The 25,596-nt window shown below is 50.1% G+C and overlaps 2 protein-coding genes across 3 annotated transcripts; one reads left to right on the forward strand and one right to left on the reverse strand.

The window, feature by feature from the left end:
- Window positions 1-189: 189 nt before the first annotated feature.
- Window positions 190-5,505, reverse strand: LOC144170788 (alpha-ketoglutarate dehydrogenase component 4). 2 transcript variants are annotated; one of them, XM_077700793.1, is made up of 4 exons: window positions 5,353-5,505; window positions 4,957-5,017; window positions 4,697-4,869; window positions 190-392 (listed from the first exon to the last, which is right to left on the reverse strand). In XM_077700793.1, exons 1-4 carry the CDS (start codon window positions 5,380-5,382, stop codon window positions 375-377), a joined length of 282 nt encoding a protein of 93 aa, XP_077556919.1. In that variant the 5' UTR covers window positions 5,383-5,505; the 3' UTR covers window positions 190-374. The 2 variants fall into 2 exon arrangements, with proteins under 2 accessions (XP_077556919.1, XP_077556918.1); XM_077700792.1 differs by having other exon boundaries at window positions 4,697-4,878; window positions 5,353-5,504.
- A 186-nt stretch (window positions 5,506-5,691) lies between these two features.
- LOC144170789 (uncharacterized protein C9orf85 homolog) lies at window positions 5,692-7,207 on the forward strand. Its single transcript, XM_077700795.1, has 3 exons — window positions 5,692-5,993; window positions 6,309-6,422; window positions 7,038-7,207. Exons 1-3 carry the CDS (start codon window positions 5,785-5,787, stop codon window positions 7,069-7,071), a joined length of 357 nt encoding a protein of 118 aa, XP_077556921.1. The 5' UTR covers window positions 5,692-5,784; the 3' UTR covers window positions 7,072-7,207.
- The last annotated feature ends 18,389 nt before the right edge of the window (window positions 7,208-25,596 follow it).

Below are 25,596 nucleotides of genomic sequence, written 5' to 3' on the forward strand. Positions count from 1 at the left end.
GTATGCTTGGAAAAAGGCTTGTGCGAAGCACTATCCTCTTTTACACGACATCTTTTTGCACTCCAATAGAGCACTTAACTGGTCGGAAGTATCGCTTGCACTGCCCTCTGAAAAGTCAGCAGAACACGGTTGACTCAAAAATGCCTGGGAACCAGCAGCAGCACGCTGACCGAGTCAAGGCACGACAAGAACAGCCAACAAATTTAATTGCGTGGTGCCGCAGTGGGCACGGTACACTCGGCACAGCGTGCATTCACCAAATAAATAGTTGCACTTGTGTGTCCACGTCTGCCATGGTCCCCTCCTGGTGGCTCCATCTACTAGTGCAGGTTGCTTGACTTTGAGCATTTCTTATTTACAGCAGCTATCCATGGCTATTCCGGTCCTCCTCTCTGTGGGGGCAAAGAAAAAAGTGAGACTGAGGTCAAGTTTATTTGCACTCGCAATGTTGTGCCCCTTGTTTTTTTAAACCACAATGGCTTAGATATTAATGGGGCCAAGAAGACAAAATACAAGCTTGGTTCATTAAGAAAGCCTACTTCATCCTGATAACGATACCACGTTTATCGCAAACTTTGAACAAATAATCAAGATATTACAGAAAACTTGCAGAAGTGGCGACCTTACACCAACTTTCCGGTGACTTCTCTTTCATGTCACAGAATCTTGTCTGTGCGCCTAGCAGCCTAGGGGCCATATTCTGAGTCCCTCCTCCACTCGGCTGTGGGGAGGATTCCGCAATGCTTATGCGCGGAGAAATCAATTTCAAGGACCTCCTCCACTGCAGGCTCGAGCGGAGGAAGGTCTCTGAATGCCAGGGTAAGTCAAACTTGGCTGGGCAATTGCAGAGGGGCCCGTAGCTGTTTGATCGCACCACTTGAATGCTAGCGTGCAGTTAACACCCTGAACACTGTTTTTAGTGCTGGCTCATATTATGTCACTCCTGCCGATGTTACATCACTGTATTGCAAAAGCGTTTTAATATGTCTTCTATTCATTTGGTTAAAAAAAAAGCAAAATTCAAAGACAGCTTGCACAATGGTGCAAGCCTGACGTCAGCAGAGCTGTGTTTGTCTCACTAGGCTAAACTCGACGAGCGCCATACAAATCCCCGAGAACCATTTACCCTGTGTGGTTGTCAGCAGAAGACCAAACCAAACGCAAAGAGTGAAATAAGGAGAGACCAACGTCCGGGGCGTCCCTGCGATACGGTGGTGGTCTATTTACATATGGCGAGGTGAGGAAGACTAATCAGCTCAAGCTAGAGCTGTTCATGCAAATACGGGCACCAATCAGAATGATCTCATCGGTGCAGCGATGATAACTATCTAAAGCTTCTACGTCTTCCCCAGCCACACATAAGCCGAGTTCAGTCCATGTCCAGTAGGTATATCGAGCTCCTCCTTGTCAGATCCGCGGAGGCAATTGAAGGGCACAACTGCCACAGGGGCCATTTTTCGAACACACGACAACAATGTCGGTGCAGTCAGTGCAGACAGGTTGAAATTCGTAAACCATTTTCAATGCTCTTGTAATCATATGCAAGTTCTTCAAATGCGGATTCTCCGGTCTGAAAACAGTTTCCCAAAGACTCTGCTTCTTTCTGGACCTATGGTAAAAAACTTATTGAAGCTTGTCGATGAATGCAATGTCTCGATCATTTGGTGCTGTTTGATGGTTTCACACCCTCTGTCTTTCAATCGGATCATAACATGCACAATTTCGTCTTCATATTCAATGTCAGTAGCACATTCCTGGTCTAAGTGTTCTACGTCGATAAATGTTCCATCTCCTCATTCAACAATCTCACTTTAACTTCAGTTTTCCATAGCTGGCGCAGAAAACTCAATACATCGCAAACACCAGTGAACATTATGGACAAGACTAATGTCGCTTTCATGTTTCGGCAGTTCTTCAGTGATTAACCTCATTTCTTCTCTTGGCATATTCAGTTCGTGCAGGCGAATTGCATACAGACGAATACTTTGTTTGGGTTGCGCATCTTGCATTGAGCGATGAGCTTAGCATGCACCTCAGCATTCACAAAATCGGGGCCTGGACCCATTGGGCAATCGTCGGAGGTGAGGGTGCATTGCCGTCTCATCTGGCCATCACATCAGTCACCTTTTGGTAACACCGCCATGGCTCTTTCCATCACAACTGTCTGTTGTCGGCATCGAGGGGTCTTCCTCCTCCTAATAGGCCAAAGTTCAGATAACTCTGAATAGGAGGGCCTTCATCCCAGGTTTCGGTACCAAAGTGTAAAATACGGAGAGATTAAGGGCCGTGACATCCCTGTGATACAGTGGTGTTCTATTTACATATGGTGAGGTGAGGAAGATGAATCAGCTCGAGCTAGAGCTGTTTACACAAAAACAGGCACTGATGATGATGATTTCATTGGTGCATATAAAGTTTTTACACAAAGTAAATAAAGTATACAAGTGCTTTATTTGTACACCACCCTCTTCTCTTCATCAACTTCACCGTTCGCCGCCGCAGTCTTCAAGTGCTCCGTCCCTCGCCATTGAGGACCTGCACCACCACTGCTACTTCTGGGTGATTGCCTTCTCGCCTGGCAGTGCGGCGCGCTTGCTGATAAGCTGCCTCTTCTTAGGGCATAAGGATCTCCTTTGGTCGCCCCATCCTCTTATGTGCATGGCACAGAGCCGTAGAGGCCTGCTGCTGCTGCCACGGTTCTGTGTTTTATGAGCGCAGGCGGTTGCCCCTAGCAATGCGGAGCGAGTGACGTCAGGAGCAGACGACCGTAGTATTGTCGGCGATGCTGTTTGCTCAATCACTTGTGATTATATGCTCTTTCTTCATTCAAATGCTTAAGTTTGTAACTTACAGTTCTGTGTAGCGGGCACATTAGCCCTCCTTATGCCCAATTCCTGGCCAATCACCCACGTGGGTACGTGCCACCGGCACTCCCATGAGACAGACGCACTCTCACAGGTGAGCGGGAGGTGAAGGGCAGGCAGTTTTAATATCCTCGACTGGTAGCTTCCAGCACGAGTGCTGCAACGCGAAGCAAAACATGCCCCTTGTACAGCTATAGGAGTCAGCTTACAGGTCATTAGCGCTGCCTGTGGTGATTATGCTGATTGTGGCTAGAAACCCTTTGTAATGGGTGGACACCCAAGCGTCCAAACCAGTTAAAAAGCAAACATACTGAAGGCTGAATGCCTCAAGTCACTGCATTTTCGCCACCGATGAAAAGACTGAAGGAAACAGTTGTCCTGCAGTCTTGTGGATGTACATAGACTATACTGTCACTATTCACTGCAGTTCCCTCGTAAGTTCACTGCAATGTCGCCACAGCTAAACCGATCGCTGCCGGAGCTGAAGAGGCCATTTCGTCGTATGCACATGTGTGGCGCTATTGATGTTGTCATCGAACCGTAGTGCTTCTCGTAGAGAGGTGTTCACTCTGACGGGTGGCAGAAGCTGATGGCAGTGTGGCACTAGTTGCTCGATGATTTCTGCATGCGTGCCGCATGACAGCGCACCCTCCTCCTCCACTGCGAGAGGCCTCTGGCAGCACATTTAAAAAGCAGCCGTGGGTCGCACCGGCCAGCTTTCCACCCTCACTGCTGCCCTCGGCCACGTTCACGTCTGTGACTTCACGTTAGTCAGCTTCTGAGATCAATGCTTTTTTTTGGCAGTGACAGTGTTTGTGAAGAATGCGCTATTTACGAGTGCAGAGATTTATGATATGTGACTGCAACGATGTACAACCGTGATAAATTGAAAAAACAACAACGGAGCGCGTGACGGGCCACGTATGTGCAGTGCAAACAGGTTACGAGATTTTGTGTCCAACGTTGTTATGGAAAGACCGTCGTTCAGCATGTCAGCGTTTTGTTAGATCTTCTCACCGAGTTCAGCGCCCGCTCACGCAAGCTTTATCTAACTTTGTTGCTGGGAGGAGGAAAAACGGTGCACGCTGCTATAGTCCTTTATCTTTTTTTATTTCGTGCTGAGGGCCTAACAGACGAGGGAAATACGATGGTCTTTCCATATCAAGGTTGGTCACGAACTCTCGTGACTTGTTCGCATTGCGCATACGCGGCTTGTCGCCAGGATGCGCGGCATATACTGAAAGCCACACGCTCTGCTCCGTTGTTCGTATTTCAAATTGTCACGATAGTACAGTTTGCCTTTATACACAAACTGATGAGGCATGTGTGGTCAGCAGAGAGTAAACAAATGGTTCGGCACATTTTGTTGAAATGTGAGAGCATCCTTCCAAATCTATCCAAGGAAAATGTCCGCCTTCCGAGGGCTGCCGGGTTTGAAGGTAATGCTATGTACACGGGTCTAGAGGTGGATTAGAATGCTGTAGGAGGAAAAGCAGGGGGGAAATGTAGCGCAGAAAAGTTACCACCTGATGCAAACAAAACAGAATTTGAGCATGCATCTAACAGCGGCGCTAAAATTAAAAAAAAAGAAAGAAGACAACAGCCTAACACAAATACATTCGCTTCTTTGGTGAGATGATAAGCGTCATCATCCTGTGCAAAAACGATGCAATGCTCAATCTATGACAGCTACAAGAATAAAACGAGGAAAATAATTGCCTAATAAATGCTTGGTTAACAAAAAAACTAAAGCAGGGTGCGTCGATTGAATGCGCCGCTTTCATGTAGGCGAATTTCATCCAGCGCGGCATCTCAGTTGCGAGGTGGTTTACCTGTATGTATTCCCCTTCGTATTGGGACAGCGGTTTCCTGGCGTACCGGGCGGGCAGCTGAGATTCATCGATGCCGGAACCACGCGGCGCGGACCCCACAGGCTTGGATATCGCAGGCGCTGCGCTGCTGGTCGCTTTCATGGCCGTGGATGCAGCCGTGGTTTGCGTCGGCCCTGTTAGAACTTCGCGACGTTGTAAACCGCGTCAAAGGGTGCTGTCCTCCTGGGCGAAACCTCGGCCTCGCCGGAGCCCCCTCTTACCTCTGTCCGGTCTTGCGCTGCCCGCGCGAAATTTTATCAGCGGGTTATGCGGCTTGATGGCCTGTGAGGACGAGAGATGCACCCAATGAATGAACCACGCGATCTACGAATGAAACCAAGCGCCCAAATTGCGCCGCGCGCCAGCTCTGGTATCTAGCGTCACAATTGAGTTAGCATGAGAGATCGAAGTCTGCTGTCATTCATAAATTGACGCGGTCATTGAGGAGCGCGCTCAAGGGCGTCCTTCAACACGAGTTCTGTTCCTACACATCGACAACGGCGTAGTTTCTCGCCATAAAAGCACCGGTTCTAAGCGTTACATGCTACAGCTTCACGCCTCCACTGTTTATTGCTGTCCTCAAAGTGGGTATTAAAAAAAAAGCAATGTTTACTGACCTGAATAACTCTCCCAGACGATGAAGCCATCTGTGGCACTGTCACCGACCGCCCGACCTACCACAGAGCAGGGACCTACCACCCCGCATCAACCCCAACCGAACACCGCACGAACCCAAATGTTTAACCGCTGCCGCGGCTGGCGCTGTGCTCAGCTGCGCAGTTGCGGCTTACTTGCGAATTTTTTCCTAGGCTTGACAAGCGTTGTAAAATTTCATTACATCTAGCTGCTGTTATTATAATATTTTGCTTTTTGCTACAATTTGTTTTCATGCGCTGGTACCAAGCGTTGCCGTTGGTTCATTCCTCGCGTGGCCAAAAGAACTCACGTGACTAAACCAATATTATGATTACGTCATAGTGATGGCGGCCTCCACGGAAAAGGTGTCGGGAAAGTGATTCAATCGCAAAGTCTTATTTGTCGTGTGCATCATGAGTACACAGCCTGGAAATGTGAGCAGAAGTAGGCCTCAGAAGCACCAGAATTCCACAGCTTTTAAAAATACCCTTCATGACACGAGTGTGCAAACGAAAAAAATTCTCAATTTGAAGATCGCCAATGTGTGTACCAGGTGTAAGGACATTATAGAGTGGAAAATTAAATATAAAAAGTATAAACCTCTGACTGTACCCAAGAAATGGTGAGATATTGTCTTCTCTTTATTTTTCCTAAATAACTGCTGGGTGGTAACTAGAGTACCAACTCCTAACTGTAAACTTTTAGTTGCGATTTGCGTCTTGCATGTCGGTCGGTAAGTGGTCCTAGTCGCATTTCAGGTAACTCCTTACAACTGCTCTCAAGCGCAGACTAGAAGCATATTTTGAGAGCATTAACAAAAGTTGCTCATGCTTTGCTGCTTCAACGAAGGCAGCTGTTGGGAGTTTGGTATTTTTCGCAGCTGCTTGCGGCGAATCTGTGTTTCACTGCGATGTCCTCGCCTTGTTTCGTTCCCTAGCGTCAAGTGCGAAGGTAAAACGGTCAAGTCGGCCTACCACATAATGTGCAGCGGCTGTGCGGAGAGGTTAAAACTTTGTGCAAAGTGTGGTACCTCCAACGCCAGTGAATCCAGGTCAGTAACCAAGCAGTCACATCGAACTAATTTGGCTCTCTCATTTTTTCTTTTTTTTCTTTCCGCGAGCCATTCAGTTTCCTAGTTTCGACGACCATCAAATCTGAAGGCCAAAACTGAACAAACCTGCATATAATAATCGGAAGCAGTTACAGGCAGAGCAAGGAAGGCACATTCAGCGTATTATACAATATGTAAAACGCTTGTACTTACTGTGCTTCCTGTTTAGTTTGTTTTGTTGCCGGCTCCCTCACTGACTCAATATTTGAGCCGAATTTTTCTGCTGCTTCCTTTTTATGCTTAAAAAGAGTACATTTTTTGTGTTGGTTCTTGCAGCACTGGTGGTTGCTGGTTTAATTTATTGCTCAGCCCAACAAACATGTCGTCCCGCGCATTCGCATTAGGGCAATCCTTTGTCTCTTTTCTTAACTGTCAACAACGCTACCCACCTGCTTGCTTCCGTTCTTTTCTTTTCTTTTTTTAAAATTTGGTTCCTGTAATAGGGGGGAGTGATTTTATAATGAGCATACAGGCATAGTTTCCAAAACAGGGGCTGCCTCTTTTCATAGCCGCTGTTCAAGGCGTTCACCATCATTCTTATTATCTTGAATGCAGGCCTGAAGCGGATGAAGGTGACGAAGAGGGCTAGCTTTCCCGGAAGCTGTGCTGTTGAAATCCAGCACATCCAACCTGTCTATATCAAATGTCACAAGCTATCCACATCTAATGCTGCCAGGTTGCAATGTAAATTGATCGAAACATAAAGATGCGATTAAGTCAGACAACTGGTCCTGCAGTTCCCATCTGTGCACCGTTGTTAGCTGCAGCCAAGTTACTCTACATTTGGGGATTGTGGGGGTAATTAACAGAACTTAAGGCATTGAGGAGATTTGAACTCTGGCCATCAGAAGATTGGTCTTTCAAAACTTCACACACCAGATTCTATTCCAGCTTGCAGCTCATTTGGCTGTGGGTATAATTGTAACGTGGCAACTTAATTCAGCTTACCAAAAGACCTACAGTATCTTTCGTCTTTCTTTTGAGAGCAATTGAGGTGGAACAAGGTAAATGGGTTTGGGAGCAGGAAAAATTAATTGCCTTTTGCAGCAGGCTTGGAGCAGCCAGAAAGGCATTTTGGAGCAGGTTTGGAGCAGCCTCTAGAGAGTCCATTTGTCTGGGGGCTCGCGCAGGCTGCCGTGTCAGCCCCCTGCCAATTAGGTTTATTCTACTTATCTGTTATATCCGGCGTTCTGCCGTGCACTAGAACCTACTCCGAACCAGGAATGCAGTTGTTTTACTATATTTGTAAATTTACAACATGCCTCCGGCCCCAGTGCGTTATCACCGTTCAAAGGGTGATAACGCGCAGAGTCGAAGGGGATCAGATCCTCGCTTCGTGTCCGGTAGACGGAAGAGCGAACTCACCCTTCGAACGGTCCCGTGCCGCCTTAATTAAATCAAAGTGCTCAACACGTAGTTGTTTTTGTTTCCCACAAGACCCAGCAAAGCGAAACAGACGATTCAAACTTCGCGAGTAAACCGCGTTGCAGCGAGAAATATAGCGCGGTCTTACCACAGTGACTTGCTGTGGCGACGAACGAGTGACCCAAAATGGCGACGTCAATGCATGCGTGTCTCCACCTTGTACGGCGGTCGAGCGTAAATCGAAGCACCCTAAACTCACGACGCACTCCGTGAAACAAGGCGAATTTTCTTGCATTGTTTCTTTCGAACAAAGATTTCAGTGCTTGCGAAGCAGAACATAGCTTTGTCTTCGCCCGTCACGCGGTTGCGAGAGTCGGTGAACGTACCCCATAGACTACGTAACGAGAGCGTGCCAGAATACAATTAATGCTGGACCATCCTCCACATAAGCAAAGCTAACCCCAAGGTTTACTGGCGAAAATGAATAATTACCTCACAACAAAGGCGAACCGAATTAACAAGCGAGGGCAAAGCGTCCAAGTCCCTGTTTGTTCAATCATAGCCTAACGTATAACGCCTCGTTCAATACATGCAGCTACACTCGTCAAAAATGATAGACTAAATTGAAGTTCACCTCCAATAAACTACAACCTTTCATGCGAATATTGCTGCTTTCTATCTGTTTGCGATGCGACACAAAATAATTTCACTTGTGGTCATTTTCAATTATTTGTGGCGCAGCGTCCGGCACCGACAAAAAAAAAAACAAAAAAAAAACGTGCAAATGCGACAAATGAATCCAAAGTGAAGGCGGAGAAGACACGTAGTGCCTGCGGCCTTGCAGCTAAGCGAAAGTCAATTGAAACCGGAACACGAAGTTTTCGGGCACGGGGCATCATAACGGTCGTAACTTGTGGCTCAATTCGGGCTCTGCGGCGCCGTCCTGATAAGCGATTTTGGGGCAATAGGGGCGGTTCCGCGCAGGATGGCGCAGGCAAACAAGTTTGGTGCTCAATGGCGCAGCTGTTCTACCCCCGCAATTTCTGGGCTGACAAACCTATTTCAGTGTTTTATGTCTCGGGGGTTGTGTTTTTGTGGCTGCAGTTACGCAGTGTCACCATCTTCCATTCGCTTTGAGCAGTCAGACACAACTGAATTTTGACCGAAATTGCTGTGGAGAAACAACGAAGAGAAATACGGTAGCCAATGCGAAAGTCGTAGGAAATGAGGGGAAAAAAAAGGAAATTGGTACTAAATAGCTCAGTGATTCGTGCAGAGAACCCCCCTTTCATTGTATAAAGCATTTTTGCAAACTCGTCTATTTTACCTTGCCAATTTAGCCATGCCGAATTTCACAGTTCTTAGAAGCTGGTCCAGCGTGGCTGTAAGGATTGACTGTTGATTAAATTAGCCCTAGAAGTAGTGAGTACATGTTTTATGCATCCCGGACTAGGGACGCCAACCATATATGGTACAATCACCTCAAGACCAACGCAGGAGGTCATCCTCCGCTCCTTTACCATTTGTGGAAAATAAACGTTTAACTACCACTACTACTTATGCATAGTAGTATTGGTAAAGACCAACTTCAGTGAACAATTTGACCTGGAAACCCTGTTTCCATTAAGCGTGGCTAAAATATGACAAGAAACAAAATATGGCAGCTGAAATTCGTGCATGCACGGCGCAAACTATCAGCAAAACTCGGCGATTTTGAAACAGAAATTGAGAAGCGCATGGCCGTTACGGCCGGGCTTAAGTGACGTTTCGGCCGGCTAGCGAGCGCTGTGACGGCAGCAGCAAGCCTGCAAGCTACCATTCCATGCCCATGGAAGCCCTGGAAGTGCGCCCAGCACCACGCACCTGGCCGGCCTCAATGTCGCTCCCGCTTCATGGCTGTTTGTGCGATCTGCTTGCAGGTGCAGTGCCATCTGCTGCGTATATATTTTGAACATTTCTAACTGAATAACAATAAATTTTATGTGGCTACTGTTGAGGAACTGGGCCCCAGGCCATGGCACCGCTCAGAACGCCTTTATTCCACCCTTCTTCTTCCACCACTGATGGTGATAGTCCCAAGCTCGTCTTCTTCTTTCCTCAACACACTCCCGCCCGCGACAATGATTGGTGACCCCACACATGCACAGGTCCCACGCAGGAAATATCACAAATATAAATAACAGCCAGTTCAGCATCCTGGTTGTGATTCGTTGAGCCGGTCGGTCTCAGGTCGTGAGTGGCTTCCTTTTCCACCGGTGCTTTGAGGAGTGATGTAGCTTCCTTGTACCGGTTTTGTTTAGCGCTGGAAAGGAAAATCCAACAACACTCGGTTCCGGGGTAGGAGTTAGATAGCGGGCGATCTTGGGTCGATGTTCTTTGCAACACCAGGTTGATTGAGATTCCTCGTGATTCAGAGGCCGTTTTCGTCGGTAAGAGTGCATAGTACTTTTGGACACTTGGTCTAGCTTGCTCCTGCAAGCTTCCTTTGCGGCTGCGGGCTCCTCTTCGCCATCCTCAGTGAACATTGTGGAGTGGCTGATGGCGAGGAAGCGCTGATGAGCAAGCAGGTCATTGCTGGCATTAAGTTGACACCCGGTGCGTCGGTAGCCGTCCTGTTCTCCCGGTTCGCCGTAGCCGCCAGGATCGTAGGGGAACTCACCCTGCTCGGGCTGTAGCCTCAGACTGACGAACCCAGTCCTGTGCCCGCGGCAGGCACGCACGTAGCCAGTGCCGGGCGGCAGGGATGGTAGCTGCTCACATGTGACCACTCGTCGTGTGCGCACACCATGATCACGAACTGCTCCCCCATGCCTCAGGAACGATGATAGTGACAGCTGATGGGGTGGAATCCAGGAGCTTCCCAGGGGGCCGCCAAGCGCGGTAGTTGAAGCTGCCCGGTTGCCGTCCACGAGCCCTCCGCAACCAGGGTCACCTGACGGTTCGTACGATCCAAAATGAAAGGACGGTGCGCTAATCCGAGTCGGGGATACCATGTATCGCTGACCCCAGCGGAGACGGCAACGGAGAAGCCAGCGCCGGGAGCAACACGGCCATCGTCGTACTAGTGGGAACGGCGCCCGCTCGCGACACTTAACGACCACGTGTTCTCTCAGCAAGGAACCCCCACGAGCGGCAGCGATGTCCGAAGCGTCGGAGAACATCACGCTGGACGGGTCCGCATCACCGTGCATCGTGGTCATGGGGTCCTCGGAGAGGTCAGTTCCGTGGCCGTCCTGGACGATGACGCAGTCACTGCTGGGCGGACGGCCGGGTGCACCCAGTTGTGCCTCAATAGAATCGGTCGTGCTCTCCGCTGGTTTCTCTGGAGGATCAGACTCGTCGGCAGCTGTGAGGACGTTCCGACGGTCAGAAACGCACGGCTCACACGCCGCGGGAACGTTCGCCACCTTGTCAGCCTCCGCGGTCATCCCGCTGTCACCGGAGGGCGCCGCGGTCTTGCCGTGCCTAGAGTTCCTGTATATAGCTCCCGCAGGGAGCTAAGAGTTGCGCGACCCTTTTCCACGCGCCGCCGTGATTGCGACACTCCGGTTATCCATGCCGCGCAGAGAAGCCCCCACTACGGCTGCGCCGCAGCCGCCGACGCGGGCGGCACCACGCCCCGCCCAGGAACAGCAGCAGCAGAAGCGTGAGGCGCCGCCGACCGAAGCGCCCCCACCGCGCGTCGGCCGCCGTCGGAAGCGTGGCGGCGAGGCTCCTTCACTCGCGACGGCGGCTTTCCCGCAGCAATCCGGATAACAAAGATGGCGGTCGGTCGCGCAACTCTTAGCTCCCTGCGGGAGCTATATACAGGAACTCTAGCCGTGCCTGATGACGGCGGAGTAATCGCTGGGCGCTCCGGTGCTCCGAGCAGCAATTGGCGGAGGAACAGCGAAGGGTCTGGCGAAGCACACCAGTGTATACGGATCGGGACGACCTTTTCGTCGTACTCGTAGCTATCGAATAAATCGGCCTCAAGGTCGTCCAAATCAATGGTCTCCTCATATATGCGCTTATCGAGGCACTTCAACTCCTCGTACCTGCTGTCGACGGCGTGCAGGTGCGAGCGGATCTGGCCGGTCGATGAGAGGGTATCCTGAAGTAGCAATTGAATGGCAGCTACGCCCCTTGTGACGGCTTCCCTCACAGTGTCACGGTGGCGGCGAAGCTCCTCCATGGCAGACGGCGCGAACGCAGGCGACTGCGTGTCTTAGGCACGAGCACGAGTGGCAGACAGGGTTCGATGACGAGGCTTGCAGAATTGCGTAGCTTCCAGGGGACCCCAGGCCTAGCGTCCTCGAAGACTGCTCCGCATCAGGTCAGGTCTGCTCATGGGTTGTCTCCGGGTTCAGTGTGGGTGGTGTGGAGCGTCGAGCAGCCGGCCATGGCGGGCGCCTCCCAAGGGCAAGGCCTCCGAGATGAGGGGATCACGAAGTATCCCAACCAGGAGTTTCCCAGGCCTCGCGAGCCTCGGAGACGCGCTGCGCCGTCAGGCAGTCCACTGGGTCGTTCCTCCCGGGTTTCACGGCACCAAATGTTGAGGAACTGGGCCCCGGGCCATGACACCGCTCAGAACGCCTTTTATTCCACTTCCTCCTCTCTAACCGATGATGGTGATAGTCCTAAGCTCGTCTTCTTCTTTCCTCAACAGCTACAAGGATTACAATTGCATTACTAGCTGAGGGTTCCTTGGCCCACTTGCTATCCCACCTGTTTGGAGAGCACTCCCTAAAACCAGGGGTGTGGAGGCTGTTCCCCTCTTCTGGCCAGCCTCGCGCGTCCATGGTCGTGCGGCTATGGGGTGGTAGTGTCGTCTCCGTCCTGCCAACTTACCGTTTGCCATCTTTTGCTCCCACCTTTCCTCAGGTCTCAATGGTTTCCTGCTCTTGCGCAGTTATTAGGTTTTTGCTTCCATGCGCAATTTTTTCTTGGGCATGGAATGGTCTCTGTTTTTTGTATGTTCAATGTAATCGCAATGATTAACAAAATCTCTGAAATTATATCGAGGAAAACATGCTAAAATTTTTCTAGTCAAAATGGAGGCACTATTCCAACTAAGTTGTAGAAAAGCATATGAAATTGAGTCTTCGTAGCTTCAGAAACCACAAGGTTTTGCGATTAATGGCCGCGTTTGAATGCCTTCGACGTCGCAAGCGCTGGCCACCATGGCACAACCATGATGCATAGGGAATAGGGATAGCTTGTTCTTGTGGCAGGAACCGTCGTCCATTTAATCTATACCTATAAAATGAAGTGCCCGACCGACTGACTCTGCTGACTGATTCATCAACGCCCAGCCAAAGCTGCTGGACCTAGAGGCGTGAAACTTCCGGAGTACATATCTATCGGCGTAGGAACTCACTAAGGCGGTATACTGAGAAATAGTGCCCGTAACGGAGGGGAAAAAAGAGATATTGTGTTTGCTCTAATTCGTGATTGCCTACCCAGCCGTTCAGATATCGAATCACTTTGTGTGGACATATATATTGTAGGCCTTAAGAATCTCTAGAAAGTAGTTTTACGGTTTCGCTCTAACCACGAGTTTATCCAGAATACGGCTTCTGGGGCTGTTACCAGAACGCCGGTGTGTGCGGATACTATTTCAGTAGTTAGTTAAACCTCCCTGTAGCAAAATTAAAGGGGCGTCGCGATTGGCTCCTTATAACCAATATTTCATTATAGCCGTTGCGGGAATATACCGCAAACATTGTGCGCTGTACTTATAACCAAAACAACTAGCGGGCGAAATAGGATCTCACCGCATGGTGGTACACAACAAAATAACCGGATTCCGGAGATAAAGAGGATAAGTGGCGCACGTACTTTATTGCAGTTCAAAGTACGTAACTCGTATTTCAGAAGTCCGTAATTGAGCGTTGATGCTTCTTATGCGAACTACGGCTAGCTCAGCTTCGTGCCGGATGTGACTGCTTTTATCATATACAACTCTATGCCGCCTTCTCTGCAAGAAAAAAAAAAAAAAAAACCGCGAACGCGGCTTCCGCGGCGCACGTCGGCGGGTGACAACAGTTTCCGGCGAGCGCACCGCGCCCGTGCGGGCCGTGTGCAGCGAGAGGAAGGTAGTAATCGTAGAGTTTATTATTTTCTTCGAGTTTCTTAGTAAGAAACTCAATGGTGGGAATGGCTTCCTGGGCGCAGCGGACGCATGGCGCGCCGTCCGGCTTTGCGTGCGTTGCTGGAGGATGCATGGCGCGAGTTTTGAACTTCTAAAGTTGTCGCCTTGCGCACCGCCTGAAATCCGCGTTGCGCACCGTCGTGAAATTGGCTGAAAATTTTATTTCTCTATAAAATTTGTTCGTTATATCCCGCAACGGGCTAATGTACCTAGTTAAAACGAGGTTTTAAATACACTCGTTTCTATGGGGACTTTCAAGGGGAATTATAACGTGCTTGTCTTACTCATTATTTCGTTTAGCCCGTCTCCTGACAACGAGGTTGAACTATCTATATATATATATATATATATATATATATATATATATATATATATACTGAGAGGGCCTGAAGAGACAGGTGCAGGAGGACGTTTATTGGGAAGCGTCGCAACCGCCGCGGACTCGGAACCAGCCTCCGATGACGATGATCTTCGCTACAGGAGGGTTGGTAGGATGGTGATGAGGATGATTATGAAAGGAAGAAGATGAAGCACAGGATGGTGCCCACAATATACGAGCCAGTCACTGTAAATACGACGTGATGCTCAGAACGTGCTCACAATATATATATATATATATATATATATATATATATATATATATATATATATATATATACATTGTCATAGCATAGTGAAGCAGTTCCAAATAATAGAGCTCGGTTTATTGGCGAAGCTGCGCACAGAATACCGGGACCAACTACGGAATCACCTCTTCTTCCCCGGACAGTTTGGGCCGCTCGGCTCTGGTAACGGGCTTTCCTGCTGTTCGCGCATACCCCTGCGTGGTAATTGGTGTTTGTAGTGTGTCACTGCCCCCCTCTTCGATATGCATCGTCCTGATGCAGAAAAAGAGTAAGCATGAAGAAAACAAAATCAAACGTGGGAAGCCAACAAAGTTCCCATACTGTCCCGAAGCAGAGCAGAGAGCACTCGTCGCCGTTCGGCGGAGTGGTACATTCCCTTGCACCCTGTTACGAATCGGCCAACGCCACGTGTTTTCCCGCATCAGCCGCCACGTGTTTTCCCGCATCAGCCACCACGTGGGAATACACCACGTGCGCCCGCGTGTCGGTGAATCGTCCTTTCGTGTCTCGCCATGCCGGGTCAAACACCTCGCTTTGCAACGCGCCTCCGGCGGTAGCCAGTGGCACACCCGATTCTTCACGGACGTGCGCCCCACAGACATCAGGTGCCAGCGCGTCGGTGAGTCACGCCTTGACATCCCCGGCTCAGACGTTTCGCTATCGGCGCGATCAACATTCGATAGCGCGGCCCCGGCACCTTTCAAGGACACTCTCTCCCCTCTCTCGGACGCCACGTGGGGCGAAGCCATGAATGACTCACGAACTATGGAAAGAGCGTTGTGTGTGTCTGTGATGTTCGTGGCATGTTACTCTTGGGGGCGTTTGACCTTTGTTGCTTTTGGGTATAAATAGAAGCAGCACAAACGCTGAAATTCATTCCTGTCTGAGCAGCGAATCCATGCGGTCGCTCTGCTCGAGTCCTGTATTGTAACCTCGCCCGTCAGGGCATTGTACGTTTTTTTGGCTTCGGCTCACCTCTCGCTATGAAGTAAACAGTTACGTTATTCTACTGCTCTGGACTTCTTCACGGCTGCAACAGCGGCTGGCCGCTCGCTTCATACACGCTACCCATCGTATGTTGGAGGCCACGGAGAACGGATCGGGTGCCCCCGCCCGGTCGCAACAACTGGTGTCAGCGCTGGGATGACACGGTTGCAACACTGGTTGGCAGCGGTCGGATGACAACTTCGTGACACCTGGAGCCAGCGGTGCGAGACCCAACACCACGGACGTCAAGGCGGCTTCGGACTTCGCAGAATTCACGGCGGTCAAGGGTGGGTGCGGGACTTTTCTTCACTGAGTTTTACCAGGCTTCTGAGGATAGCTGGTAGGGCGTGTGTTTTTGTCGCGTGGGTTATTTGCGCAAAACATTTTTTTTGGCAGTGGGAAAGCAGTACTCTAGATCGGCCATGAATTTGAAGGCGTTGAAAAAACCGCAGTTGTTGGAGCTTGCAAAAGAGTTGCGCTTGGATGTTACGGACGCGCTGAGAAAGCCAGAGCTGATACAGGCTATACTCGCTGTTGGGGCTGACGATGACGAGCTGTCAGAGTGCATTGAGCTGATCAATGACAGGGAGGCCGCTAAGCGTCAGGCTGCAGAGGCTGAGCGCCAGCGTGAGGAACGCGAGGATAAAAGGCGAGAACAGGAGCGACAGCATGAGCTAGAAATGAAACGTCTTGACATCGAGGCATCTCGATCTAGGCGTGAGAGTGACAGCAGCGTGCAGTCTGCGGCGACTGAGTGACCTACGTTGCGAATGTGTGACCTAATGCGACCCTACAAGGTAGGAGAAGACATCGGTCTTTTTTTGGTCAACTTCGAGCGTACGTGTGAGAGGGCCCAGTTTAGCCGAGACTCATGGCCGCAAAAGCTGCTTACGCTTTTGCCAGGTGAGGCATCCGACGTGATGGCCCGCTTGCCAAAATAGGAGGCGGAGGACTACCAGAAAGTCAAGTCGAGCCTCCTGCGTAAGTACAGGCTGTCAGCAGAGGCGTTTCGCCAGAAGTTCCGTGAAGCCGAGAAAGCTAGGGGCGAGTCGTACTCAGAGTTCGCCTACAAGCTGAGGGCAAATATGGAAGAGTGGCTCAAAGGGGCAGAGGCTTTCGGAGAGCACGACAAAGTAGTTGAGTGCTTCGGTCTTGAGCAGTTTTACCGCCGTCTACCAGAGAACCTGAGACTCTGGGTGCAAGATAGGCCAGGGGTAAGTACTGTGGATCAGGCAGCTCAGCTAGCCGACGAGTTCGTCGCACGTCGAGGTGCGCAGGGGCCGAAAGACGGCCACAAAGAGTTCAGGCCGAGGCCTGATAAGTCAGGGCCGAAAGGCAGAGCTCCCCGGAAAGACGGTGGAGCAAGGGAAGTCGTTCTCATGGATAGAGAAACTGGCCACGATAACGAAGAGAGAGCAGCAGACGCTGAGGAGCAGCGCAGAAAGAAAGCTTTCGAAGCGCGCAGACAGGATGCGTGTTACAACTGCGGCGAGACGGGACATTTCGCTGCCAGTTGTAAGAAGGGAAAACTAGTATTTCACGTACTAGATCAGAGTGAGGACAGCAGGCAGTTTCTAGAGCCGTACGTACGGGAGCTAGTCGTCAATGGTAAACCGTGCCGAGTTCTTCGCGACTACGAGGTGACGGTAGACATGGTCCACCCTTCGTACGTTGAACCGGATCAGCTAACGGGGCAGTGTGTTTGGGTGAAGCCAGCCGTAGAAGCACGAAACGTGCGTCTGCCGATTGCTAAGGTCAGCATCGGAGGTCCGTTTGGTGAACTTGTGACACAGGCAGCAGTATCCCCACAACTACTTCCGGAGTACAGGTACCTATTCTCGAACAGGTCGGATCAGCTGTTAAGCGAGCAGGGGTACAATTTTGAGAAACTACCGAGGAAAGAACCAGCTGAGCTCGCTGCGAAGAGCTCGAGTAACGTTAGGGTCGCCACCTCTGTGAGGAATGGCGAAACTCAGACAGAAAGCGATGATTGGGCATTTCCAGAGGCTCGCGACGGAGGGCAGCGTAAGTACACTGTGTGTAAGGCCCCTACGCTGAGTGGAGATGTTTCGTCGCCATGTTCAAAGTGCTAGATCACGGGAGGCCTTGAAAACGGCTGTCGCCCCGAATGCGCGCAGTTCGTGAGATAGTGAGGTTTCGCTGGAATGCGGAAACCATGAGGCTACCGAAAGGCGACACAAGTCCGCTGAAACGGGGGTTGTTCCTTCGGACGGTAGTGCAGAATCGAGCGACGTGGTGGGAAAGCCTGCCGTCGAGGCAGCAAACGGTTTGCAGGGTTAAGTTGGGAGTAATTACGATCTCCCCACTGGGCAAGCCGATTCCGTCCTGCCGCCAGCTCAGGTAGCTGACCTCGAGCAACGGCCAGCCGAGCTCGTAGAGATTGAGGAGTAGCGGGCGGTAGAGCCGTATTTTGAGACAGGGCAGCCTGGTTGTAGTGTAGTTCCGGCAGTGAGGCAGGAGAACGGGAACACGCTTCGGTCTTCGCGTGCCGAGGCTGTCGCTGAAAGCGTGAGGGACGACGAGGTAGTGACTGTGGAACTACAAGGTGTCTAAAGAGCTCGTCGTGCCCGTTTCACTCCCAGCTGATGCTCCCGATGATAGGTCAACATCGGCTGTGTTAGTTGAGGTTCCGGTGTCGCCTGTGGCTGAACCGAAGTCGGAAACTGACCAGCCTAGAGAAGTAAACGTAAACACGTTCCGATGTTCGCTTGCCGAGCGCGTTCGCGAAAAGGTGAGCAACGAGGAGAGAGGGAAAACTTCTGCGCGTACTTGCGGCGCGTGTTTCAGTGCAGGCACGCCGAGGGGCAAAGCCGTGAGCTCGCATCGCGCTGAGGGAACGCCACCTAGAAGCAGTGCGCGCCTAACGTATGAACGGTGGAAAATCCCGCTCGCTCCTCCTCGCGCTCAACCTTTGTCGAACAAGACGACCGGTGTCATTTCACGCGGTCACAGCAGCGTTGAGAGAACGGCTGCAACTAAAGTGCGGTGCAGAAAGGGAAAAGCTCGGAGCAGTAACGAGAGCTCAAATCGCAGCTCTCAGCGCGAGAAGTGCCCTGTAGACGCCCGACTTTCTCAATTTCATTGTTTTTCCTGAAGCAGGTTTCGCCCTTTACGATTACGTTTTTTGTGTGTGTGTGGGACATTTCCAATCACGCGAAATGTCACCTTTCGGGTTTGTGCACTTGTCTAAAGTACTGCTGGGCTAAAAATATCACTAGAGTAGATAGTTATGAGCGTATTTTATCGCAACTAAAAGCCTGGTAGATCTTCATTGTGGATTTGTCTTCGCGCTTGCCGGCGAGGTGGTTGTGTCTTCCTGTGTTGTTCTGTTGCTTGCCTGACCAAGCCATAGATGTTCTTGGGGAGCCACTTCTCGTCCAGTGTTCGGCCCTGTGAAGCTCCAGCACGGTGTCGTACAGCCCAGGCCTGGAGTCGAGCGTCTGCTGAGCACTTCACTTCGAAAGCATCCCTCCGGACAACGGTTGAAGACCCTTATCCATCGGGATCTCGGACCCCCGGTGGAGAAGCTGTTACGAATCGGCCAACGCCACGTGTTTTCCCGCATCAGCCGCCACGTGTTTTCCCGCATCAGCCACCACGTGGGAATACACCACGTGCGCCCACGTGTCGGTGAATCGTCCTTTCGTGTCTCGCCATGCCGGGTCAAACACCTCGCTTTGCAACGCGCCTCCGGCGGTAGCCAGTGGCACACCCGATTCTTCACGGACGTGCGCCCCACAGACATCAGGTGCCAGCGCGTCGGTGAGTCACGCCTTGACATCCCCGGCTCAGACGTTTCGCTATCGGCGCGATCAACATTCGATAGCGCGGCCCCGGCACCTTTCAAGGACACTCTCTCCCCTCTCTCGGACGCCACGTGGGGCGAAGCTATGAATGACTCACGAACTATGGAAAGAGCGTTGTGTGTGTCTGTGATGTTCGTGGCATGTTACTCTTGGGGGCGTTTGACCTTTGTTGCTTTTGGGTATAAATAGAAGCAGCACAAACGCTGAAATTTATTCCTGTCTGAGCAGCGAATCCATGCGGTCGCTCTGCTCGAGTCCTGTATTGTAACCTCGCCCGTCAGGGCACAGTACGTTTTTTTGGCTTCGGCTCACCTCTCGCTATGAAGTAAACAGTTACGTTATCCTACTGCTCTGGACTTCTTCACGGCTGCAACAGCGGCTGGCCGCTCGCTTCATACACGCTACCCATCGTATGTTGGAGGCCACGGAGAACGGATCGGGTGCCCCCGCCCGGTCACAACAACTGGTGTCAGCGCTGGGATGACACGGTTGCAACAACCCGGAGAGTTTGCGTGAAACGTCTGCAGACAAAATACGCTCAATGACGGGCGCAACCAGAGTTGCTACCACGGAGCAAGATAACACAGGAGCACCGACTCAGCCATCTCAGACTGACCCCTGATGTCCAGGTTTTACGGATGCAAAACATGAACACTGAAATTTGGAATTTTGCCCTTCAGGTACACAGGACGAACGCCTATCAAATATGATACGGTGCTGCCCCTCGACTTCGTATTGCATAACTGTGCGTCGGCTGAGGGAGGCTGTTCGCCGCGGGGAGTTGAGAATTTTGAATGATTTCATCGAGCACGGCTCCATGTAAAGCGTCCGTGAACGGGCTCATAGCTGGGCCACCACTTTCCGAGGACGAAGGACGGTGCCTGCCTGTACCATCACTCACCCTGGGAAGTCTCAGCTCGTCCTCTACTTCACCCAAAGAATTTTCAGCTTGTTGACGTTTACAATTTTCTCGTCTTTCATTCGAATCCCTCTGATTCGGCACGTGACGTCGGACAGCTTTTCGACAACCCGGAAAGGACCTGTCCATTTCGGCGCGAGCTTTTTAGCCAGGCCGCGGACCTGGCTTTCGACTTTGACGTAGACCCTGTCGCCTATCTGGAAGCCGGCGTCCTGGCTCCTTTTATCAAGACGCGACTTTCTCTTCTCCGCTGCTTTGTTCAGTGCTTCATACGCCAGCTTATGCGAGATTGAGAGGCGTTGAGACAGCTAAACGCGGTAGTCCTCCATGGTGTTATAGTGCATTCTGGGAGTCTCACCGACAATGCCCGGGAGTGCCGCATCGCGGCCGTGAAGGAGGAAAAACGGGGTTTCATTTGTGCCCCCGTGGACTGCGGTGTTGTAGGCATGCACAGCGAAAGGTAGCCACTTATCCCAATCTCGTTGGTCGTGTGCTACGTAATGAGATAACATGGTCACCAGGGTTTGATTCAGTCTTTCTACTGTACCGTTACACTCCGGGTGATACGCGGTCGTTTGCAATTTCCTTATCCCCAAGAGTTCGTACACCTCTTTCATCACCCGAGAGACGAAGTTGGTGCCCTGATCGGTTAGAAGTTGCTCCGGTACGCCGTGTCTCAGTACCACCCCTTCGACGAAAACGCGTGCTACGGTTTCCGCCTTCTGGTCAGCAAGCGAGAAGGCTTCGGTGTAACGGCTCAGATGGTCTACAAAAACAAGTATGTACTTGCTTCCGGCAGTCGTAGTTGGTAGGGGCCCCACTATATCCATCGCGGTGCGCTGGAAAGGTGCTTTAAGTTCCTCGAACACCTGCAAAGGAGCACGCTTTCGGTTCTTAGGCGTTTTATGGAGAGCGCAAGAGGGGAACTTCCGACAATAATCCAGCACGTCTTTCCGCATTCCCGGCCAGAAGTACGTCATGCCTATCCTCTGGCGGGTTTTACGTGCCCCGGGTGGCCAGCGTACAGACCATCGTGATGTACACGTAGGAGCTCGCCTTTCATTGAGGCGCATGTTCCGCGCGCGCGTGGTCTTTCCTCGTGGCAGCACGTGTTTGTCCGCGCACGTTGTCTCGCCACGTGGGAGCACGTTTTTGTGTGAGCACGTGTTGTCCGCGGCAGTCAGTGGCGACGTCCGACCGTCACAGTAGCCACGGGCCCACGGGCGCTCGGGTAGGAAATCTCAGGTGTCTATAGGAGTCGCTTTAGGGAATCTCTAAAAACGCAGTGGCATAATGGTTAAAAATCAACGCCGAAGCAACTCTGGACAATAAAGACAAATAAAGGGAAGATTACACGCCCGCTTAATTCGGAACTTCGCCCACAAAACGAGGACACAGCGTAGGGGCGGCGCACGCCGCTGGCCATCTTCCAAATATGACGCTACTTCCGGTCGCTGCCTCTTGATTTCTCGATCTTCCGGCCATACGGGAGGGAGCAGTGGGTGAGGGGTAGGGTCTACTTTGCCGACGAATACCTCTGTCCCCAAGCTAAAAATGACGAAAAAAACTTTACAGGCATTAACTAATCAATCTATTGATTGTAAAAAATATATTTTAGCCCCATTCTAAAAGCACTTCAGTAGCCCGTTAAGCTGCAGCGGAGCGGCGGGCGTTTTTCTCGTTTTAGTTACGCGTAATGCGCAGCGGAACGGACCTTTCTAGAGTTCCTAGGGGAGCAGAATTGCGCGTCCATCCGCCATCTTGAGTTCCAGGTCGTGCGGGAAAGCCGCCCGTTTCGCATGTAAGAGCTGCCGCCGGGCCGCCGCGCCAGCGGCAGCGGCGAGGAGGAGTGGCTTGAAATCTTCGCGCAACGATAGTCGGCTGCTTATCAGCTGAGCGGCCGCCGATGCCGCCGCTTCCATAACCGCCGATGCTCAGTTGAGCAGAACTGACTGAATATGGGGTCTTGTGCGCAGCACTGAAAGCGGGCTTTCCTGTCGAACTGGAACCCACGGCATGTGGCAATCAGACGCGCAACCCTTCCGCTACGCGATATGGAGGAACTGTAGAACTTTCTAGAGTTCCTGTATATTGCTTAGCGGGTACGTTTGATTTGTGTTCTGCAAAAATACGACTTGGTTGCGCATTATTTTTGTACGTAGATAAAATCCAGCAATGAGTGGTCAATAGTGCGGGTATGTGTTTCAACACGTCTTTCTTGCTGCATTTTGTTGGCGTGAGCATATGGTTTCTCGGAAGTGTATGCCAGTTAATGGTCGTATCAATGCTTTCTTTCAGAGTTTCCGTAAACTGGCCCAAAGGCAGGCCTTGAAGCATTCCTGTCCATGCTTTTCTTTTAAGTATGGGTTCCCGATTATTGTGTCTCTGAACTGAAGCGATTTTTTTGAACGTCCAAGGAACATTCCTCTCGAGGCGTGCTCAAGAAATAAGTATATGTTGAGTGGAACTTTCAAGTTTTCTTCTTCCGTAGAGGCGTGCGCGAGAAAAATCTGTAGTAACTAGAACTTTCGAAGTTCATCTTTCGTAATCAATTATTGTGTACCTAAGCGTGTATGTCGCGCGGTTTTTCCTGTTGTGCAATATGCCTAAATTTGCATATGTCATATTTTTGCTTAAAGGGCAATAGTGTCTACATACAATGTATATGCAATATATGAGTGTATAGGACGTGTTTTCATGCCTTCGAATTAAAAATCTCTTCTTATGAATTTTGAATAAAAGGAAACAAAAAATGTGACATTTTTTGTTTCCGTTTCAGACAAGTTGTGTAACGCTCCAAATATTACCGCAACAAGGACAACAATTCGACCCCAGAAAACACACTATTACTTGCATGTTATCTTCGTTAAATTATTACACGTTACTGCACACACTTTCGCGCCTGCCGCCGGTCGCTGCCTCATGGGCCGCTCGGGAATATTTATTTATTTATTTATTTATTTATTTATTTATTTATTTATTTATTTATTTATTTATTTATTACAATACTCTCAAAGCCCAAAGGCGTTACAGAGAGGAGTGGTTACATTTCATACAATATTAGTTACAGCCGTTTTGAATGATGTAGGATGCGGAATGCTGGCGATGGAGGCGGGGAGGTGGTTCCAGTCGTCGCAGGTCTTGGGAATGAACGAGTGAAAGTAGGGGTTTGCGCGACACTGAGGAACCCCTACCTTGAACCTGTGATCGTTTCGTGCGGAGTTGTAGAATGGAGCAGAAATGAGAGCCTGTTTTAGAATGGGGTTAGTAAAGTAAATCTTATGAAAGAGGCACAAGCGCGCAATTTTCCTTCTGGCAGCAAGGTCACTAAGTTTAAGAGAAGATTTAATTGACGTGATGCTAGCGGTTCGTGAGTAGTTTGTGACAATGAATCGAGCAGCCCGGTTCTGAACGGCTTCCAAGGATGAAGACAACACCACCATATGAGGGTCCCAAATTAATGATGCATACTCTAATTTAGATCTAACAAGGGCTTTATATAGTAAGAGTTTTAAAGACACTGGAGCAAGAGCAAAATTACGGCGCAAGAAGCCAAGCATGCGGTTAGCATTATTGGCAACATAATTAATATGTTCATGCCATTGCAGATTAGTGGTAATGTGGACGTCAAGGTACTTATAAGAAGAGACAGAAGATAAATGTACATTGTTAAGTTCGTACGGAAATAGCTCAGAAGGGTTATACTGCTTAGCGCCAGAAGAAACTCTCATTATTTTACATTTGTTAACGTTAAGTTGCATCAGCCATTTATTGCACCAAGAAGATACGGTATTAATGTCACGTTGGATAGAGACGGAATCTTCCGGGTTAGTTATTTCACGATAAATCACGCAATCATCATCAAAAAGTCTAATTGTAGAAGAAATAATGTTAGGAAGGTCATTAATATAAATTAGGAAGAGTAAGGGACCTAACACAGAACCTTGCGGCACCCCAGATGTTACGTGTTGCAACGGTGAGTTACAATTGTTAGCACTTACATATTGTGTTCGGTTAGACAAAAAACACTATCCACTTGAGTAAGCTGCTTTCTATGTTAAGAGCACTAAGTTTTAACCAAAGAAGTTGATGGGAAACTGAATCGAAGGCTTTTTGAAAATCTAGAAAAATGCAATCGACAATGGCACCCCGGTCTGTTATGGAAAATAAATAATTAGTGAAAACTAAAAGTTGCGTTTCACATGAAAAATACTTTTTAAAACCATGCTGGCGGTTATCAAAAAAATTACCCCGCATTTCCCCGAGGGGGAGAATGTGAAAGTGCGAATGCACGGTTGTCGGCCCGCTTGCGGCGCTTGCGCTCGGCCCCCGCAGCCCACCGCCTCGCCGCCTTCTCTTCCATCTCTTCCATCGGGTTTGTAGTATCACGTGTACACCACGCAGTTATCAAGCCGCTATAACGCCGCTGAGTCGCCAACGCACGCCGCTGACGACGTAGTTTGAATGCGTTCAAGATATAAGGCGCGTCTAACACTGATATCACCGTCGCGTCCGTAGCTTGGTCGGTAGAGCGTCGCGCTGCGGCCGCAAAGTCCTCGGATCGAAACCTGGCGCCGGATGCTGTTTCTTTTTCAAATATAGAGGAGCACTGCGGACGCCAACGCCGCCGCCGGCGGTGGATGGTTTGGGGTCGCTTATAAAGTGTATTCACACTTAAAATGTGTTGTCCTCGAGGAAAGTTATCAAATTGGAATGGATGACGTGCTCAAGCAGTTTGCAGGGGATACTTGCGAGTGTAATGGGCCTATAGTTGAAAGGGTTAGAGGCATCACCTTGCTTCGGAACTGGCACCACCCTTCCCGCCTTCCAGTCGCTCGGCAGCACGGAAAACTGCAAAGATTGCGAAAACAGCTTTGACAATATTAGTGACGAGTATGTTTCGGTTAGCTTCAAAACTGTGCAGTGATACCATCAGCACCGGGGGAGGATACCTTTAGGTTCTGAATTAATTTACTAATGCCAACCCAATCAACAACAAGTGTGTCCATAGGCGGGAAATGCACATTATCAACTTTGGGTAACACAGTAGAAACACGATTACAAAAAGAAAGAACAAAGGCATTTTGCAAGGCAACGCAACACTCATCCGGTGGTATCATACTACCGTCATGATCACACAACTGGATCGTGTCCTTTTTAGAACCATTCACTGTTGACCAAAATTTACGAGGGTTAGTATGCAGCAAATTAAGAGGGCAACGTTTTAGTAAAAAAGTCACGTTTTGCTGTAAGAAGC

The sequence above is a fragment of the Haemaphysalis longicornis genome, unplaced genomic scaffold, assembly GCF_048455015.1.
Source record: "Haemaphysalis longicornis isolate Haplotype H1 unplaced genomic scaffold, Haemaphysalis longicornis Haplotype H1 scaffold_2, whole genome shotgun sequence".
NCBI classification, from domain to species: Eukaryota; Metazoa; Arthropoda; class Arachnida; order Ixodida; family Ixodidae; genus Haemaphysalis; species Haemaphysalis longicornis.